Source organism: Numenius arquata, chromosome 6 (assembly GCF_964106895.1).
Source record: "Numenius arquata chromosome 6, bNumArq3.hap1.1, whole genome shotgun sequence".
NCBI classification, from domain to species: Eukaryota; Metazoa; Chordata; class Aves; order Charadriiformes; family Scolopacidae; genus Numenius; species Numenius arquata.
The window spans coordinates 17228009-17249274 of NC_133581.1; the positions used below are offsets into that span (position 1 = coordinate 17228009).

The 21266-nt window shown below is 35.7% G+C and overlaps 1 protein-coding gene and 2 non-coding genes across 7 annotated transcripts in view; all 3 read right to left on the minus strand.

The window, feature by feature from the left end:
• The window catches only part of NAP1L4 (nucleosome assembly protein 1 like 4), a 28584-nt gene that overhangs the window by 6099 nt on the left and 1219 nt on the right, over positions 1-21266 (minus strand). The window contains exons 2-16 of one of the 5 annotated variants that reach the window (XR_012463285.1): positions 20583-20623; positions 18423-18454; positions 17114-17175; positions 15407-15506; positions 14378-14519; positions 14184-14270; positions 12512-12637; positions 11655-11726; positions 7949-8088; positions 5830-5975; positions 4319-4341; positions 3584-3703; positions 3271-3300; positions 1918-1995; positions 716-753 (exon numbers count right to left, since the gene is read on the minus strand). Coding sequence is in view for 3 of the 5 variants with exons in the window: in XM_074149716.1 (XP_074005817.1) it covers positions 748-753; positions 1918-1974; positions 3271-3300; positions 3584-3703; positions 4319-4341; positions 5830-5975; positions 7949-8088; positions 11655-11726; positions 12512-12637; positions 14184-14270; positions 14378-14519; positions 15407-15506; positions 17114-17175; positions 18423-18436 (1125 nt within the window). In the remaining 2 variants the exon portion in view is untranslated. The remainder of the gene's footprint in view (positions 1-715; positions 754-1917; positions 1996-3270; positions 3301-3583; positions 3704-4318; positions 4342-5829; positions 5976-7948; positions 8089-11654; positions 11727-12511; positions 12638-14183; positions 14271-14377; positions 14520-15406; positions 15507-17113; positions 17176-18422; positions 18455-20582; positions 20624-21266) is intronic. The other 4 variants (XM_074149716.1, XR_012463286.1, XM_074149715.1 and 1 more) reach the window with 4 other exon arrangements.
• On the minus strand, positions 10325-10445 carry LOC141466262 (small nucleolar RNA SNORA54). Its single transcript, XR_012463298.1, has one exon. It is a non-coding gene; the product is annotated as a small nucleolar RNA SNORA54 (small nucleolar RNA).
• On the minus strand, positions 13860-13988 carry LOC141466263 (small nucleolar RNA SNORA54). Its single transcript, XR_012463299.1, has one exon. It is a non-coding gene; the product is annotated as a small nucleolar RNA SNORA54 (small nucleolar RNA).

Below are 21266 nucleotides of genomic sequence, written 5' to 3' on the forward strand. Positions count from 1 at the left end.
GAAAGAGAATGAGTTGGAAAGACTACACCTTCTGCTAAGTAACCAAAGGAAAAGAAAAAAGATGCAAGGCTAGAATACAGGGGGGAAAAGTATGGAGCCTGTTGCAGGCATTATTCTCTATGAGGTGCAGGATGAAAGGTGGAACATGACTATACAATAGAAGGAACTTTTTCCTTTTAAATCTGTTCAGAATCATGAGAGCTCAAGAAAAGGCCTCTAAAGGTGACTGACTGCCTTTGTCAGGCAGAACAAGAATAATGCTGGGAAAGACATACTAAGTAAGATGATGACTTAAGAGTTCTCAAGAAAAGCAGGAGATATTTAAGAAATAAATTGCAAGTACACTAGAAACAGTAAAGAGACAACATCAAATCAGAAACAAGGAAAAAAAAAGTCTGACAAGTCTCAGTATCTTTTATCATGTGTATATAAAATACAGTTTGACTGCTACAAAGGCAAAGCAGAAATTACACCAGGAATGCTGAGAGGTCATTCCAAAAAATCTAATTTAACAATTTAAAGGCATTTATCTTCATCTTTATACACATTTCTTTCTATTTTTTAATAATAAAACCTATACTCTAACATCACCATTCCCCCATTTCTTTTCCCCAAACAAGGAAAAAACAAAACAGAAAACCCTAGAAAAAACACCACATTGCATGGCTACAAATGGGACTCTTGGAAGTTAGGTATGAATGGAATTCCACCTTACCTAGAAATGTATGAATGATAAACAGACTTAAATTATACCTAAATGGGAAAAAATTGAAAGGAACTGTCAGCATGAATGAAAAGTGAAATGTACAAAATAATACAGGAGGCAATAACTATAACCTTCCAAGATACCTTAAGCTTTTTTTTTCCCTACAGAATACCAAGTCCTCTAAGAGGATATTTGATACTTAGCACAAATATACTTCAAGTCAGAACTAATAATTTCTCAGCTGTCCCACTTTTTCCCATTACAGATACACCACTGCATTTTGATCCTGCAGAACAGAGTCAGAACTGCAAACCTGTTTGATCAATCTTTCCACAAGACAGGCTTTCTTTAGTCTAGAGTATTTCTCATTAAAGAAAAACAAGCTCCATTCTTGACAGGGTGACAAAAAGCATTTACTAGTGATATGATGATGTAAATAAAACTCTACCTCACAAGAGTGACATGCTAAACTGCTGTTAAGGCTTTCATCCGAAGATCAAGCAGTTTTACATGCCTTTCACTTCTTCATCTGTGCCTTTATAAAAAATTAAAAGCTGATGCTTAAAGAAGTAAATGAACACAAGTCTGTCATCGCTGTCCCAGCTTTACTAAATGTAAGCATTAACTTTACCATGACTGAAGGACTGAAAAATACCTACAAGAAGGAGCCCTAACCCTAAAGGCTGCATTTTAAACCAAGTCTCAAAGTTTAAATTTAAAAGTTAAGGACTAACTTTTTTTTGATTTCTAGCTGAGTACAGATACATGGAGCCTAACCTGCAGCTATCAGGGCAACCAAAAAAGAATAATTCTAAGAAAAAGAAAATAAACAAACAAGCTAGTCAAGACTTGTCAGACTAATTATAAGTTGAAGTCCAGCCGCAAGAATATTTGGAATAAGACCTTTCTAAAGAAAAAATATATCATTATTGTATAGAGATAACATGAAGGAGTGAAGGTACACAGTTCAGAATTCATCTATCTTTTTCTTGGTGCAGGTTGGAAGACAAAACCTGTATTTTTTTGCAATTCATGGAAACAATTTTTAAGACCAATTTGAGTGCTTATGAAGATTAAAACATTGCAGTCAGAAGTTAGGGTGGGGTTTGCTTTTTAACTATTTATTAATCTTTTTCACAAACTACTATAGCCTTAGTTACATTGCCCATGATTGTAGTCTGCATTATGACTAAGCACACAAAAATCTTTACCTTAGGATCACTCTCTGCATCTTCCTCTTCTTCTCCCTCCTCTTCCCCCTCCAACTCCTATGACAAAATAGAGATAAACTAACAGAAATTAAAACAGGTTAAAAGTGCAACTTTTTGTAATGGAGAAAAAACAAAAAAGCAAATTATATTACCACTGTATTCCAGAGTGTTTCAGATGTCAACATTAAAACTACTTGGGCTGACTTAAAAGAATTCAGCATCTCCAAAATCTTAAAGCAAAATCTTTAAAAGAAAATTTAAAACGTATTTAAAAGATTTAGCATCGCTTAAGGCAACCTTCCTACATAAGTTGCTGCAGTCTCCCAGAATCTTTAACTTCTACCTGACGTATTATTTGGAATTTTACTGTTCTGGTAGTAAGTATATACATGTAATTTTGTTCTTTATTTTGACCTTCCTCCAAAGAGTCTCTGCTTATTTGGATTACTGTGGACAGGTTATACACTCCTGTACAGGATTTTGCAGTACTTTCACACTGTTGTGCACACACCTACAGCCAAGTAGTAACACCTGGCACTGAAAATAGATTAAAATATACGTACACTTATATCAAGACCCAGCTAAAGAAAATAAAAATAAGAAAATGTCCATATTGCAACTTGCAAATAGAGAAAAGAGAGCACATGCTGAAGGCTGCCGGCTCACATCAGACCACCAGCTCACTAACGTACTCTGCTATGGTGAACTTGATGACAGTCAGGTATGCACCTTTAAACAATTAGCAAGAACACCACAGTAAAAGCAGTAAAATAAGAATATAATTATCTGTAAAGGATATTAGTTCATTTAAGTGTGGTATTATTTAATGGTTTTGTGCAAATCCTTTCACAGTATGTTTGTATTCATACAAAACTACTGTAAACGGACCAGAGCTCTTGATATACTAGAAATTCCAGCCTGAGTTAAGCTTGTATCCTGAGCAGCTGCATGCTCTCCCTTTTTTAGTTTACATTTAGCAAGGCCCAGTCTTCAAGCTTACGACAACATAAAGCGGACAATCTGAATTCCACTACTGTCTAAGTAACAGATATTTTAAAATAAGGCTGATATCATGTAGCACTCAAGAAATAAAAGCTCATCTTTAATTTCTGATTCATGTTAGAAAGCAGCATTCAAAATACTAGGAAAAAAAATGGGTAAGTGTTCTTGCAGAAAGAACCTTTGTTAAGAGGAAAAACAGCCTTGAATTTTGTAAGTCTGGAATGCTAGACTTTTGGGAAGTAGTTATCATACAAGGGCATCTATGAACAACTATTTTCTGCTCGATATAGGACTATTTCTGGAACGTAGTAGGTAATTAATTATCTATAAAAGATACAGTACGCATCTCACCTCCTCTTCACCTTCTTCTCCTTCTTCAAACTGAAAAACAAACCCAAGGTTTTACTAGCTCTGTAACATTCACATAAAATCTTCTGAAGTAATAGATGTCACATATTCAAACACAGTTACTGAAACTAAGCCCCTTCCAGAAGCAGAGATTTAACAACTCATAGGAACAGGAAATAATTATTTAACTTGCTAAGTAAGGAATCTATTCAAGTTTTTTGTTAGTCTCTACTAATATGACATAGTAGTCTAATCAGAGAAGAACGTTTCTCTCTACATGGTGACTAATAAACAAAATCGCTGATAGCATACATACGTTATCATCATCCTCTATAGCTTCCCCGGTGAAGTAAAGCACAGCACGAGGGACTATCCTTTCACGGAAGAAGTGTCCAATTTCAAAATCTGCTGCTAAAGTAAATTCTGAATCTTCATCCTGTAAAGGAAGTCAGTTTGATTTTTCTCCTAAAGATGTGATGTGCTATAGAGGAGTGAACAAAAGTATTTCAAATTTACAGGTTTGAGAAACATCACATTGTCATCAACGTTCAGGTCACATGTACTTTTAGTATACTTAACTTCATAACAATAAAAGTCTAAATCCAGATTTGCAAAACTGAGATTTATTTTCAAAGTTTCCTACTTCCTACATACAGGCTACTGGCCTGCTGAAACACCTTCTATTAAAAAGGCTCATATATAATGTTAGTTCTGACACCTGACATTACAGAATTGTTCAGAATTCTTCAGGTTATTTACTATAGCATAGCTGGTATCTGATTTTTTTTAAAAAAAAAAAAAATGTCTTCCCAACAGTGATCATTACAGATTTATTGGATCAGCAATTCATGCAGCAGCAAAATGTCAGTGGATTACTTGGAGAAGTCAACAGTATATTTTATTTTATCAAGATGAAGCTCAGCTTTGGCAAAAAGTAAAAAGAACAATAAAAATACAGAGTACTTAAAGAACCCAAATAGTAACTATAGAGATGTTTAGCAAAAAAGATATGGCAAAGAGCAATCATGCAATTTCTGAAGTGTAAACTTACCAATGACTCCCCGTCACCAGATACTGCAAAAAGAAAACATAGTAAATTTAAGAAGAGTTTGCAGAGTCTAGCCCACCTCAATATTGAAGATGACAAAGCACAGTATAAAGACCTTCTCATACCAGAGAACACTAGGGTTATGAAATCTTCAGAAGAAAACTATTAAACCTTTAAAGACAATTCAGATTCATCCTAAATTAAACCCACAGAAAATGCACTTGCAAGAATTTTGTGCTGTAGTCAGAGCACCAAAGCTGCCATTTTGATGTCAAAGATTTTTGCACAGGAAATACTTTTTCTACAAAGATGGGTTCAGAAGGCATGTAGATCACATTTCTCTCCTCAAAGATCAACGTATTTTGTTTCTATATCAATGCTGTAATTACAGTAACTTTATTATGCTAGAGCACTATGAACCCATTCCTCTCCCCACACACTGATGCTACCAAGTAGATTAACATTTTGTCACGAATTTGCAATTGTTGAGAAGAGACCTGGTACTATAACCAGTAAGGAACAGGGTGGGGTTTATTTTGGTATGTTAAAAAACAAATCAAAAACCCCAAAACATCCCCAACACCAAAACCAACAACAACAAAAAAACCCAACTAAAACCACATTTCCCTCCTCTACTCGGGTGCAAAGGTACTGTGATCCTACTGTGAAATCGATAATTTGGCCTGGTCTGTTCAAGATGAAAATGCAAGTATCAACAGCCAGCAGATGTCACGGTCTTATCTTTCTTATACAGCTACCTCCAGAGTATGTCCTTTAAATTATAAAATGATACACAACCATCATGACACAAACAAATCTCCATCCCTTTCTGAAACGAGCTACTTTAACAACAAAAAAATAATAAAGTTGTGTAACATGAAGGGTATTTCTGTACCAAACTCCAACTTCAGAAATACTTATCACTTGTTTCCTGTCCCCATGCGCATGGGATTTGCAGTGGTATTTAGAAAGGACAGGTAGTACATAATAGCCCATGACTGAATCAAGAACTGAGTTTAATACATCTCTGAAACCTGCAAAGTAAACTGCTTCTTCCATCCACGTTTAAAAAAAAAAAAGTACAATGGGAGATGTAGCAAGAAGAAATAATGGTTTTGATGAAACCACAAGAAGCTCCATCACTTAACACAAAGGTTTAAATGAAACCAATATGCTGTAACTTAACCAGTGCTGGAAGAGATTTCTTTTGCCTATTAAGAATCTGAAATTGATGCATGGAGCCATCCTGTGGCAAGAAGAGTCAACTTCTTTAGGAGATTCTTCTACACAAGGCTCTTCCCATACTGTGAGTCCTGTTTACACAGCACACCTAATGGCCAAATTCTACAGAATAATGTCAAGATGAAATGATTCATTTGGATGGGCTACAGTTTGCTATCTTCCCCTACTAAGAAGAAAGTATTCAATGCAGCAGCATAGGGTATAGGTTTAAGCTGTACAAATACATATAAATAAAACAACATATTTTAAGAATTCTCAGTTTCCAAGCTTACCCTTTATTGGGCTGAAGAAGTTGAAAAAAGAATCATTAGGTACTTGTTTAGTAATTGTCCGAACTGTGCCTCGACCCTTGTGTTTCTGTTTTTTCTTGATTGTTTTAACTGTAACATTTTTTCCTTTCTTCCAGTCAATAGTACACCTAGAGGCAACACATGGGAAACAGCATTTTAACACAAGACATCAGTGAAAATAAGAACCTGAGCATTACAGCAACAAACATCAAGGCAAAGACAGCTTATTCTCTAAAGCTAGTTTTACTCACACTGGCAACTTAATCTACTGGAGAAGATGTCAAGTAGCCTTACCCTTTTGCTAGAGACTATGCGTATGTTGGCCATATCAAATATTACCATAAATGAAAAAGCTAAATAGTTTGCCTTCTCAGAGTAATCGCTGCCCCCACTCATATTTTAATACCCCTTTGCCCCAACTACTGAAGTTTTGTAACTAAGGACATATTTAAGCAATTCCAAAAAAAAAAAAAATCTCAACAGTTGAGAATTTGTCTTCCAACAGTCAGACCAGCAGAAAACAATACGTTATGTCCTCTCACTACAGGTCAAGGCAGTATCCAGTTACCCTAAAAATAAACGCATGAAGAGTAGTCAGGGAGAGGTACATTTTAGCTCTCCAAAGAACAGTGCTGATACTGACCTGGCAGTCAAGTACAGCAAGGTAGAAAGAGCTTACTTTTCAGTTCCTTTCCGCTACTGTGCAAACTAACACTTATCTCAATTAAGAGTCTCTCCCCATCCACCTATACTTTTACCCAAAACTGTACATGGCAAAGAATGAGTGGTAAACACAGCTAGCTCTCTAATGGAAATAAGTGTCACAGTAACCCTCACGTGCCTCAAAATACCTTCTCCTATAGATAAATGGTCAAAGTCAACAATTTTATAGTTGTATGAAGTCACAGAAAAATGTTTTCCTGCTCTACTTACTTTAGTACCTATAACCTTCATTAGGAAACATGAACTGAAATCAGTTTTGACATACCAGCAATTTTAGAAAGATATTCCTCCTCTGGAAGACTTAAATAGAAAACATTTTGCTGGAATTAACTAAAGTTTTCTTCAAAATGGACTAGCCTTTTACTTTCACTCAACATGCAAGTAGACGTTTTGCCTCACTGCGGGTGAATACTCTATTCAAAAGCTAACATGTAGAACTAAAGGCAGAAGGTTTTGAGGTTGTCAGGGTACCTTCAAGAAAGCAAGTATGTGATATCCCCCAAGTGTTAATTTAAAAAAAACAAACCAAGCAACAACAAAAAAATCAAAACCAAACTACAAAAAAAAACCCCCACCCCTCCTACCAAAACACAAAACTCCATTCTTGAAGGAGAGGGGAAAAAAAAAAAAAAAACAAACAACAAACCCAAAACAAAAACCCCACACACCACACCAAGGAAGCTAAGAAAAATAAGATACAATGAGGTGCTCTGGTGTGGCACTGAAGACTGGTTACAGAGCAGAGAGTGTGTTAGGTTAGACAGAATGATCTTTTACCCAAAGAAGTTTAACGTGGTGTCCAACTCACTAGACTTCCAGAACAGAGATGAGAATTCACTATCCCAGTGTTTCTGAAACATTTTGCCAAAAAAATTTCTGCATTGCGAGTTCACTTGGAAGTACACAGCCACAAATGCCACAAATAAATAGTATGGCCAGTATGTTCCAGCCTCAAAACAAGATGAAAGAACAGATCATACATATGACCGGTTCCTACCAGATTCAAGAGTACTGCTGGAATAAAAATTGCTGAGGAGATGAGCAAGTGTCCAAGAGAGTTTAAGGCTACTTATTAGACTGAGGATGGGAGAGTGGTGTGTGTCTATGAAATGTAACAATTAAAAATGCATTTACCCAATTATCTGGAAGTAAAAGGCTTCTTACATCATTAAGAACGCATTAAATTTGAAAGGTGCAAGATTAAAAACGTATCTATGTATCTGTTACTTCTGCATGCTGAGCCTAAGGTCATCATCATCATAACCCCTACAAAATTCCCAGTTTTTAAGTCAACAAAAGCTTTAGTTTATCTTCATTAATCATTGCCACAGTAAGAGAAAAGAGCATTTGGATAATATGAGTTTCAAGTTTTCCTTACCCCTCACAGTCAACTATTTCAGGTCCTTCAAATGAAAAGGGATCTGTCTTGTCTGGCTCTGACTTCATCTTGTATGTTTTCGTCAGGACTGAATTAGAAAAGTAGTCGTTGGGCCCAAAGTGGAACTCTAATGAGAAAGACTGGAAAGAGTTTCATTATAGTTCTACGTTACCACTGCTTTTATCTCTGGAATAGCGCATCAGTAGAATTACCTTAAATCAAAAACTGAATACAGGAAAATAAGTAAGAACTTGATGGCAAAGTACTTTCAAAGTACACCAGAAGCAGGAAATGAAGAATGTTCTTGTGCATTCAGAATTGATGCTAGAACAAACTTGGGCAATTTTAACATTCAAATTATAATCAGGTAATCTAGTACATTTCATTCACCTTTACATATAGAATTGCTGTCTTAAAAGCAACTAAAGAAGTAAGTACATTGAAAAAAGTGTTGGTTTAGTTTTCTATGGAAGCCTAGTCATCATCCCTGTTTTAACAGGATACAGCCCAAAGGAGGTGTTTCTGCTTACACTTGAGTTCACCCTTCCACTGGCATCTGAAAATTGTTTGCAGAAAATCAATTTCTCACACGGAGAACAGAAGGCTCCAGTTATAGAAAACCACAGCATACACAATATACTGATTTTCAAATCTGAAAAGCTTTCAAAAACCAATTGCACAATACTATATATGCCCACTGCACACTCAGTATCAACTATGAACTATTTAGAAGTAAAACAAAATTCAAACTGCCTTGGAACAGGGGAAACAGGTTTTCAGCAGCATTGCTTTAGTTACTTGAAGGGTGAAAAAGTCTCCCTAGGCAGGTCAGTTCAACAACACAGAATGGCTGAAAATCAAAATCCCCAACATCACCATATCTACTGCACAGCCACAGCATGCATAACAGTTACCTTAAATATTTTACTTACTACCCCAGCAATATGTTGTCAGAGCCAGACCTAGTACACATGTAAAACAGATTGGTAATTGCCAAACACACTAGCCTTTCAGACCACGTGTTGCATAGCTCATCGATATACTTCCCCAGGCACTCTTCAGACTCCGACCAGAAAATGGTCTGTTATTACTCAAATCTTTTGTGGCCTCCCCTCTTTTTAAACATCCACCATATGCAGACAGGATAAATAACTCCAGGGACAGCAGCCTCTTCATCAAAGACATTTATCACTCACTCATCTCTCAAAAGCCCCTTATTCTTTCCACGTGATCTCCTTTCTATGACCACATGAATCTCCTCATGTGACAGAGATCTGGAAAGATAGTGGTCAAGGAGTGATGGGGACTGTGGCAACAGCAGCCTTCTCAATTCACATGCTCACAGTTTCAGGAAAGGAAGCCACGGGGAACCAGATGTGTAGTGGAATATCTGTATTGGCTTCACATAGCCTATTTCAGCTTTACTTCCTTCCGTTTTAAAGCAATTCAAGGTAGCTAGTATGGTTTAGAGGTTGTCTTCAGCTAAGGCAAGGTTCTCTGGCAAACATGCTCAGTGGATAAGTTACAAACTTAGCTTATCCGCTACCAGTGAACTAACATTCACACCCAAAAACAAACTGTCATTGGGGTTATAAGTAGGTAGCCAGCGGCATCACTTAACATGCAGGATCCCAAGGCCTAGCAAGACAAAAGTATCTGTAGAGACTGCATTTCAGTATTTCATTCCATACCTGCTAATTAGGAGACAATAATAAGAGGCTTCAAGTTTCACGTACTACTTGAAGTTGCAATAACCTTTCCAGTAGTCTTTATTTGACTCCGTTTTTGATATCAGCTTACATGTATTTCTAGGTTTCCCCTATAGTATGAGATGCTCTTATGAAGTTCAAAAAAACCAGTTTCCTTATTTTAAGCTACCTACTTAAGTCAGACCCAGACACGTCACCCAGGTCTGTATATGCTAGCTAAGGATACCAATGTTCAAATAGATGTGTTATACAAGTTATATTTATACAAACATATGCAAGTTTATTCACATGATTATAAATAAATAAAAGCAAATAGCTAGGCAATCTCTTATGCTTCATGCAGATAAAGTTTATATGTACAGGCTATAGCACACAAAACTTTTTAAGCACCATTACTGTAGCCAGGTAAATCTACTTTTGGAGGACAGTAACTACAGTTAATCCCTTTGGGTCAATAGTAAATCAGAAAGTTATTATCACCTATTTCTTTTAGTGGCAAAACCTAATCCCCAGCAGAATTAGTGTATTTACTACACACTGGTTATGTGAGCTTTCACAGTACAAAGCTATCACTGCTGCAACAATTTTCAATAGCCAGAGAATTTCAGACAAGCCAGTCATTGACAACTGGGCAACAGGTTTCACTAAAGCAGTTAGGAATGCATCCTTTTGTCTCCAAATACAGAAGGGACATGGAATTTGTCAGCCTTCCATTATTGGATTTCATGTAGCACTGGAATGGAACCTATTCACAGAAATATGCTGTCAAGAGGTTACGAACAGTGCAAGACAATATAAATTCATTAGTGTTTTAAGAGCAGTTCTTCAACTTAATGTACTATAAAACAAAGCTGAATGAGAACACAAACATGCTGTAGGCAGAAACAACCATTCCCAAATCATCCAAATGCCACTGAATAGATAAGCTTCAAGACAAAAAACAAAACAAACAAAACACCAGCTTCTTAGACGACTTCACTTTGTGCTTAAACTATTAATTTTCTTCATAAAATTCATATCCCCCTCCTTCAGCCATAGCGATATTTAGGAACTTAATTCCCAATCTTTCCTCTGTCCACACTACTTCCTTTGCCTATCATCAGCTCAAGTTTTTTGGTACCAATACGAGACAGACGAGGACTGAAAAATAACAAACTTTGCTTCAGCTGTTTTAACCTTTAAAAGGTATTTTCAGAGAGTCCTTCCATCTTTCTTATGCAAATCTTCAATGAAACATTTCTTGCATTTATTTTAGACTTTGTCAGAAGACTACAATTCAGTAAGACAAAACAAAAACCACCAAATGTAGGGCAAAAGACACAAAAAAGGATCTTTGCTTAAAAAAAGGATCCTTCTCCCTGCCTTGCCCTCAAAAGGAGTTCAAAGAGTAAGTATAGCCTGCATGAATTAAGTAAGCAACAGAACAACTTCTTTTCAACAAAGACAGTATCTGTTTCTGTACATTGAACTTAAACAAGAAAACAATTTCTGAAAAAAGGCAAAGTTGTACTTTAAAAATTGCTCATTAGGCACACTTAACATCTATTAATTTTTCTATCCTTTTCAATAGGCACAGTATCCATCATCTTGGTTTTTGATTAATATTACGAAGTCACATCTCTTCTTTTGATGAAATATTTGATATAGTAAGTAGCATCCAGATTTTTTTCCACAATTCATTTTCAAGTGAACCAAAAGCAGCCATGCAATTTTCTTATGAAGAGTAGCTAATTTGGAATTTGAGAGCGAAAAAAGTGAAAACTAGAGAGAATTGAGAAAGAATTGGAATCTAGAAAGCACAATGATGTCAGACATATTCAGGCTAAGGACGCAAGATCAGTGTCAGGAAAGCTGAAGATAAATCTTTAACAGGCAAAGCATGAAGGTATTAGCCTAGAAAGAAAACCTTCACATTACATTCCAGCTGAAGAGAATGGAATTAGTTTCAAAACACTGTTCACTTCATTACTACAATCTTTATGAGAAACAAAACTCACCATAGGCTGTCCAGGTTCAGAAAACTTAACTTTAATATCCTGCAGATGTTTCAAGATTGGTTCATCATATTCCTAAAAATTAAAAAAAAAATTCCTATTCAGCAGGCAATATTTAGAAGAAAAAATTTTAACCTAGCTTGCTTGTTCATCCTGTTCTTAAGAGAGAACCAAACCTTGTAATTATTCAACAATTTCAGCTAAAGTTCAGATTTGGATCCAAATTTATTGATCACAGTTCCAAATACAACATGCAAAATTCTCAATTGTTAGGCCTTGTCTTCAGTAAATAAAGCTGCTACAATACTAGCCTACATGACCACTAATGAAAATAAAATAACTTCACTCATGTTATTTATTGCTGGTGAGATTCATAGAAAGATAGGCTTCAGGAAGGTCTTCCTCATCAGCATTAAAAGCAACTGATATAACTGACAGCAAAACTACATAGGCCATTTAACACAAATTCAACCAATCCATGGGTATGCTTGTAATATCCTGTATTATAAGCATGTAATATAAAAAAATCCTTTACGGACTAGTTAACTATATGGAAACAGCTGTTGTAAGCAGTACATAAGCTTGCTTTTTAGTATCTACAAAGGTTGTTACAAGATCATTTCTTCAACAATCAAACATTTAAGTTTTCTTCAAAACTCAAACAGTGTTTAGCAGTTTGAGTCAGCTGTTCTATTTGCCCATCACAAGCCTTTCAAGCATCTTCAGGAATAATATTAAGAATTCTGAAGACTCAAAGATTTGGTCTCTCACACACATTCCACAAACACTCGCTATTAATTGGAAAAAGTAGCAATTCCTTTAACACAACAGAAGCTAATCTTTTCAAGTGAGAAACTTACTTGTACTAGTTCACTTAGCATATCTACATTCCTGAAGATCGTAAACCAGAAGTCTGGAATTCCTTTTACATTTGTCTCTTCTGCTTCCGCTTTTTCCTCTATTACCACTACATTTTTCAGGTCTCCCTGTGAAACAAATACAGAAACATTTAAGAAATGAAATCACAGCTTCTAAATATATTTCATAAACAGAGGTAGATGTACAAAATGTTTGCTATCTCTGAAGCTGTGTTTACGGAACATTTAAAATTTACATTTTTCTCACTAAATGACGTTAAGAGACACAGGATTTATTTATATAACTAAACATATATACATTTAATTCAGATTTACATTCAACTTATTTGGAATTTTTCTGTACAAAGACTGACTGGACTGACAGCTCCGCTGACTTGACAAATAGAAATAATAAAAAACGTATTTCTATCTTTCTACAAATAGAAAAAACAAACACCTTTCTGGTTTTCAAGTCATCTCCCTGCTGTAGCTTCATGTGCCATTTAAAGCATTTCATTTTAAAATGTCAAATTTAACTTTGCCCTCCAAAATACTGTTTTAGCTTCCCAATTTTGCAGAATACTTGGTAGAGTTGGTTTTCACGGTTATTTTTCATTATTACATTGTCTTCAATTGTTAACCTTTTGTGATACAAGACTTCCTACACAAACTGATGTCAAATGTTATAAGAAAAGAATGACTAAGTCACTTCTCCATCCCAAAAAACCAGGAAATTCGCAGTCTGAATTAGTTGTATTGTACCTTTCCTTGTAGACCACTAGGTAGCAGCAAATACATAAGATCGTCCAAACAGCAGCTACTTGCGTTATGAATAGCCAAGTATGAAGCTGCAGTTTACTTGCCATCTAGACATATTTCTGATCTAAAATTGCATGGGATATGGCTCTGTCAATGCTCTATTTACACAAAGCCTAACAAACCTTTTTTGCTTATGCACAGAGTACTGCGTCATGCTAAATCTCACAAAATCAGTAAAAACAAAGAGAACAATTCACTTTGTATACAGAAGAACAGCGTCCAAAGGAAACTGAAGGAAGGTGGGCCAAGGAAAAAATGCAAAGAAAACCTGACAGAATGGGAAATACAGCTTTATAAGTAGGTCGCTTCTCCAAGAAAAAGCAGCAAGCCATGAGTATACACCTCCAAAAAATGATGACAGGAGATAAAAAGGCAGCCTACATGTCTTATTATCCCTCCCTAAATGTAGATAGCTCCTACTCAATAGGCAAGTAGTAATCCACTACCCAGCACACATTTTATTAGGTAAATTCCATTTTACAACTAGGTGACATTTGTGTATCTAATCTGTATTTATGAAAATGAAAGCTAGTTATGTTCCCCAAAGTAAAGAGGGCAGGCAGACAAACAGCCAGCCTTATTATTATCTTGGGGTATCATGTAGCACTGGAATGGAACCCATTATCAGAAAGATACTGTTAAGAGGTTACGAACAGTGCAAAGGCAAGCTACAAACTTGAAAAAAGGCTAAACTAACTTCAAAAGCTTTCACTGACTGTAACTCACAATAACACAATTCATCACAATAACACATTACCGATAAAATATTTATTTCCAGGAGACGAGTCTTTCAATGGAAAACACTGTACAGAAATAATCCAATTTATCTGTACTTCATTTCCCAACTTGTACTCACAGCGAGTTTTTCTTCTTCCTCATTTTCACTGTGCCATTCTGACTCTGCATCTGTGGGTTCAGCTTCCCCATTAATAAACTCTCTTCTCTGTGTTCGAAAAACCAAGAATGTAATTGAAGATGTAAAATTACATACAAGCAAACAGAACTGACTCATCTAGAAGGAGACAAAGATTATATACATAGTCTTCCTACCTTATCAAAAAGGGGTTGATACAGTGCTGCATATTTTCTCTCTAAATCGTGTACTTCTTCATAGAATTTAGCTTCTATATGGGCACATTTCACCTGGAGCTGTTTCAAGGCATCGATTCTTCTTTTCACTGCTTTTGGTAAGCTAAAACCCAAACAATTCTTTTAAGGTTAAATAATGCTGAGGCAACTAACTTTTAACATATCACTGTGAAATAAACTTTTTCTTTAAAAATTGCTTTTAGTTATAAGCAGCCTATGTCAACCACACATATTTCTTCAAAACATTGAGAACAATGGTGTTATCTTCTGTTCCGTGAGGCCAACACCCCAGGGATCTGAAATTAATACCTTTGTTTACACCTAAACTTTGAGACTAGAGTTGCATGGATCCATCTATGAAAAATAAGAACTGTGCATTCTACAGGGGGGAGTTTTGATTAACCGGTGATACTCAGAAAAGTATACACTGCTGATCTGGACATTAAATCATTAAGCATTTATACACAGTCAGGTAAAACCTTTTTATAGCATTTATAATTCTTTTTAAAAGAGGTCTACCAGATATTCCTACTAAAAAAATAAAAGCACAAATATCTGCTCAAGGCAAATTTTTAAACTTTAAGTCTATGCTACAGTTAACATAAAACTAAGCTTCAAACTAAGGATTTACAAGTCCTGAACTTTCCACTACATCCTGGACAGCAATCTTATAGAAATAATCAGTCAATGCAGCTCACACTTTGACAGAATAAGGGTCACAGAAGGAAACTAAAGGGGGACAAGGGAACTTGTTTCTAACCAAAATAACAATAGCCAAGGAAAATACTGAACTGCACAAAATTTTGTTTGCAATTTTGTGTAAACTAAAACTTGACTCTTCCTTCCAGAAGCAGGCCACTATGAATCACAGTTTAAGTCAACCATTTTTCTTAGTGAATCACTTGTTCCAGTTTCCTACCTTAATTACACAGTAATAACAACCTATTATGCTTTCAATCTTTCAAGAATTTTATTATGCCCTGTACTTACGTTTCAATGTAACTTGAAGGAGTAAGAGCTGTGTTGTCAAGACGTTCCTGTAGAGCTGCCAGGACCTGTGGATTTTGCATTACTTGGTCTGCTAGCTTTTCTATGAAGAAAGAAACCCACTTTTAGAATAAACTTGAATATATTTATAGTGCTTTTGTCATACTGTGTGTCTTACAGAAGTCAAAGTAAAAATACTATTTTCCAGATCTCAAATAGCACCGCTATAGTTAACTAATAACTCAAGCAAGATTACTTCAGGATCAGGTTTCAGAAAGATAAAGTGGATAATGATAGAAAACGCACCTCTCTTTGCAAATATATCAAATCTTTGCTTTTAGAAGCATTACAGTGATGACATAAGCAAATTTCCTGCCTTCTCTTTTATGTAAGGAAGTGCAAAATAGGAGTTTCTCTATCCTCCCTCTAGACTAGCTGCAGCTCATAAGCCACATATCAAATTTGGAAGAGAAGAAACACTGAATTAAACTTCCAAAACATTTGTAAAAGTGTTTTTCAGCTAGTCTGTCTCCTGAAAAAAAAAAAACTGACAACCATTTTGTGTTTTCTACAATAAAGCAGCATAACACTATGACCATTTAATTGACAACTGCTGATTTTTGACATCAAGATATTTTTACAATCTGTAAGACTCCTCAGTCATCATAATAGTTCACAAAAGACTATTTTTACAGGACATCAGAACTAACATGTTTCTGGTTAAGAGTTAAAAATCCTTACTAAAAACCACACAGGTGATCATAGTGGAAAGACATTTGCTTTTCAAATTTTATATTCTTTTACATTGCTCTTCTCTCTAGACATTAAAAAAAAATAAAATTGCATAGTACACACTAACTTGATGAAGCTTTCGTATAGATGGGTTTGTGTGTTTTATTTTGTTCGGGGGGGGGGGGGGGTTGGTGAGTTGTTTTTTTGTAATCCAACTTGACTGTAAGAATTATTCAATGGCATCTACCAGTTTATATGTGACTTCCAATTGCCGGTCACAAAGGCTTTCTTAAAAAATAAGAAAAAAAAAATAAGTGAGACCCAAAGAACATTCAGTGACCGCATATGTGAAAGATATTTCACTAAAACTTACAAATTTGAACATTTAAGTTAATAATAATGGAACTGCAGCTTTTCTGCACGCAGCAGTATTAATTTGAAAAGCATTATTCAGCAGTTACCTGTAGACTGAATGATAATATATGATAACAAATGAATGATATGAATGAACAAAATGATGATAACAAATGAATAATAAAAGCCTCAGAAGGACATATTATAAAGATGCATTTTCCTACAAACAAGATAGTAAAGAACTAGCACACATACAGGACTGGTCATTTTAATAATCACGCTGATAAAGATTACACATTGTTAAAAGCTAGTCTCTGCAGGCCTTATTGCAAGTGTCTAGTGTATGTATTTCATGCAATAGCAAAGCACCCTACTCATAACATATGCAAAAATATTTTCACTATTACAGAAATACAGCCTTTATTTTACTCTCAGCTGCAATAAACAGGGAAAACACCAAAAAGTGAACAGTTAGCACAGAAATCATTGCTTTGCTTTCAATAGTGAACACATCTGTAGTTTTGACTGTAAAGGTTTTGGAATTGTAGATAAAGAAGCTTCAATACACAAGACAATAGACTTATTCCACCTCTGTAACGTTACCTACTACTATTTATTTCCTACCTTTTTTGTCACTTGCATTTTTAGCAGCCTCCACAGAATCTGAAGCAGTATCTTCTGTTTTACTAGAACAATAGAAAATGCAATGTATTAAAAAAGGCATCACTTTATAAAATGTTAACATTTCAGAACAAAAGTATTCTGAATTTTCAGTGTTTACTACAGAACAAATATGCCACTAGAAGACACGTACTTAGAACTCAAAACTTAGAAGTTTGGGTATGAAACTAGTTCTCCTAAGATGAACAGGATGCAAAGAAAAGGCAAAAAAAAATAATCCTCAAAGCCCCCCAAAATCAAAGCAAAGCAGAAAAATCCCATGCCAAAAGAAACCAACAGATAAATTAATGAGATTAAGTGAATGGCTGGCCTTTCATCTGTACTGGGTCGTAATGCACAGGAAAATGTTACTACTCACAAATGAAATTACAATAAACCCTTTTAGCCTAAGTGATAGAGACAAACATGAGAAAGGATACAGGTAAGAAAGGAAGATAAACAAGATTAAAGCTCTTTGTTTCAAATTTCTCTATCAAGTTGCTTTGAGTAATAGCAAAAACACTTGCTTCTACTCTAAAAAGAGATGTCCCTGTCCTCTCCATCTCCCTGCCGCAATGCATTCTTCCAGCACACTTCCTATGCTGGAGAAAGAGAGGGCCCAGAATGAGTCACAGCCAGCAAGCATTCCCTGTACTCCCTGCCAGTTTACAGGTTGCAAAATACAGATTGGGTATTGCTGAAATTAACCCTATCTCCTATACAAAAGGAGAAAAGATACCACACATGTAAATGGGTACTATTAGTTACAAGATAGACTAGCTTATCCAGCTTACCCTGGTGCACTGCAAGCCTTGAAAGACCAGCATCACGTACATATTTCTAACAGTTTAGCACTTATTTGTTCCAAAATTGCTATAAAAACTTGAATAAAACAGTGCCTTTTGCATGCTTTAATCATACAGATCAGAGAAACACCAAGGATCAGTGATCTCTTCAAGTCTTTAAAACACTTAAATGCAAACACTGAAAATTGAATCAAGAGAACACAAATCATGTTAACCCAAGAACAAAGTAAAAGTAATTCTGTATCCAATATACTACAATCTCAGCTTCTTCTGTACCAAATAAGCATTTTGTCCTTGGTGCAAGTAAACACAGTCTAGTTAGACAAAATATTACCATTTTATTCTTATCCAAGTTAGGTAATCCATTTTTCATAGGTAAAAAACCATAAACACTTCCCCACAGAAGACCAGATATACAGTCAACTCTAACAACCTTGATTTAATGTCACGAAAACAGTCCAACATACCTGTTATCGGCCATCTGTGTGCCGGTATCCACCTGCAAGTTGAAATACAGTGTTTAAAAATACTTTAATGGCAATTTGTTCACCTCAATAGAAGATGAGGATAGAACAGGTCATTGTTTAAAACATCAATCTGATGGTTTTGCTAGGAAATTAATCATGCATCATCTTTTGCAGTAAACTGAATAGCTCCTGTAATACCCAATTCAAACTAGAACTTGCTCATAGTTTCTAAACAGTCTGTTAGGTGCTTTCATTTAACCCTTTTAAAACTTTTTCTTCCTGTTAAATATTCCAGATGTTAATCCATTTCTACCAGGTAGTAAGTCTTCAGTCTGAAGACAAGCATCACAGTTTCTTAGACTAGCTCTGCATTCTATTAAAAAGAGTACCATGCCAAAGAGGAAGATAAAAATATTACTTTCTAATTCCTAGACAGTATCACAGTAAATAATGAAGTTTTAATCCCTGCATATACCATATTACTATGTCCAATCTGAAAACAATGAAAATTCAACAGCTTCAGGATAGCTTTTTTCTTATGTCACCTGAGCAGAAAAATACGCCTCGTTTATCTGTCTAATCAGGGCTATTTTTGCGAATTGCTGCTTCTGCTGCACTACACTGAATGACAACCTAGAACTGCTGCTAGATAAAAGGAAGCAAAACACTGAAGGCAAGAAAATTATTTACCAAGAGAAAGGTTTTTAACAGCAGCTACAAAGGCAGAATCCTCTACATGAAGAATTGCCTTGAATTTACTTATTGGGAGCGAGGAAACAAAGAGAGAAGAAGTTAAAGTCTTGATACTAGCAGTGATCAGAATCAAGTTTAGCACAGCTACTGTAGCCCCCAAGATCCAAATGAGCTCTCCTGAGAAACCAGAGGGAGCCTAACTTATTTTGCTCTTACTTTCTTACTGGGGTGAAATATGCAACCCTGTACATCTATTTTAGTAACACAGGTCAGTTTTTTTTTTTTTCTCCCCAATTCTAAACGGTTCATCACAAATCCAACTAATTGCTACATACCATACAGAAACATAGGTGATATTTTGCACTATCAAGCTTCCAAGAATGTTAGACTGCAAATAAAATTTAGAATAAAAAGTACTTTCCATCATTCATGAGAGTCAACAGGTCTGATTTGTTAGATTCTATAAAGGCAAAGCAGACTGGCTTTAGCCCAGCTTCCAATACACAGCTACCAGAGAACCACCTAAGTGCTAATGACATCTTGAGCAACGGCCAGAGCAAAGGGCCCAGAGATTGCATCCACTCCCCCATTTGAAAAATGCTGATTCCTGCTCTAAGCTAGAAAAGCAGCACTTTAACAGCCACGTAAATAGAGTTAAAAAGCTTTGTTCATTTACAAAACTACTAAGAGTATACTTTAGATTATTCCACAGGAAGTAAAGCTGCTTAACCAAAAAAGGACATGAACCCACCCTATAGATTAAGTCCAGGAAAAACAAAAGGGGCTTCTTGTAGACTAGGTCTATTTCAGCAGCCCAGGCACATTTATTTGCAAACACTTATTCTTTCCTTAAACATAACATGAGAAAGCAGCAATGCCAGTAAGGATCCACTAGAGCAAACCAGAATTTTAGTAGCTTACAGCTGAAGAAATAAAGGACCATACACAAGTCTGTCCTTCCACAGAGACAGAAGGCAGTAAAAAAAAAAAAAAAGATACAATTAAAAAGGTAAGACATAGCAAAGTGACCCAATATCAGAGTTCAGCCAACAAGTTATATGATCCTCATCACTATTTGAGGAAGCAATAGTAAGCAGCTAAAAATGCAGACTCGCATTACTTAAAAATTAGCCTTGAAGACTCGTCTCTTCCAACCTAGGCCCAGTGACAGAGCTAATGGAAAAAATCCACCCCACATACAAATTCTACTGCTCAGTTGTTTGTGCTCTATTTCCTGCAGGGAACTACTTCTCAATCCTGCTGAGGGAAGACAAGATTCTCACTCCATCCTCATTTGTGTTTGGAAAACATGGAATAAAGTTCCTATAACTCGAATAATTTTTAAATAACAGTTGAATTAATCTCCACTGGAACAGACAGGAATTAGGCATGTTCTGACAAAAGCCATTCACCTAAGTAACAAGAAACAACAACAAAAAGGCACCATTCTCTGGTCCAAATACATACTTTAAGTCTTGTTTCGCTCCTCAAAGTTGTTCCTTCGGTAACTAAAAAGTAAAAATAAGTATAAATAATTAGAAGAAGCTTTCTTACAAAACAGCTTGTGATTCCCAGTTGCATTACAGCTATCTTCTAATGACTTAGCCGCTGCAGAGATACTAACAAAACTGTTTGGTAAAAGCTACTAAGGACAGGGGAGAGGAGAGCAAAGTGATTTTAGAGAGACAGAGTTACATGTGCACCTAGTTGAAAAACTACAATAGCAAAGCACTGAGCCTTCATATTTATTGCCCTCATTATCTTCCAAGCAAGCAAGCTCAGTTTACAGACAATCAAGACATGAAAATGCTATCAGAACTCCAAGAAAAGAATAGTATAAAGTATTGTGCCAAATTAATATCTTATTTCTTCAGGACAGTTCCATGTTTTCAAATAACTAATGTAGACATGACACTCTGGTAACAGAGGGGACTACATCAACCACTTGTCCTACAAAGTAGGCTGCTACCATTTGTCCAGCACAACTGTCACACATTAGTCACTTAAAACAGCAGGAAAACTCAAAGCATGCTAAGACAGTAAAAGTTCATTATAAGGGCAAGCAACATCCTGAAGGATGCAACTTTAAAGGAAAAATCTGTATATTTAATGGCAAGACATATTCATAAATACAAATGTACAGAGAATAAA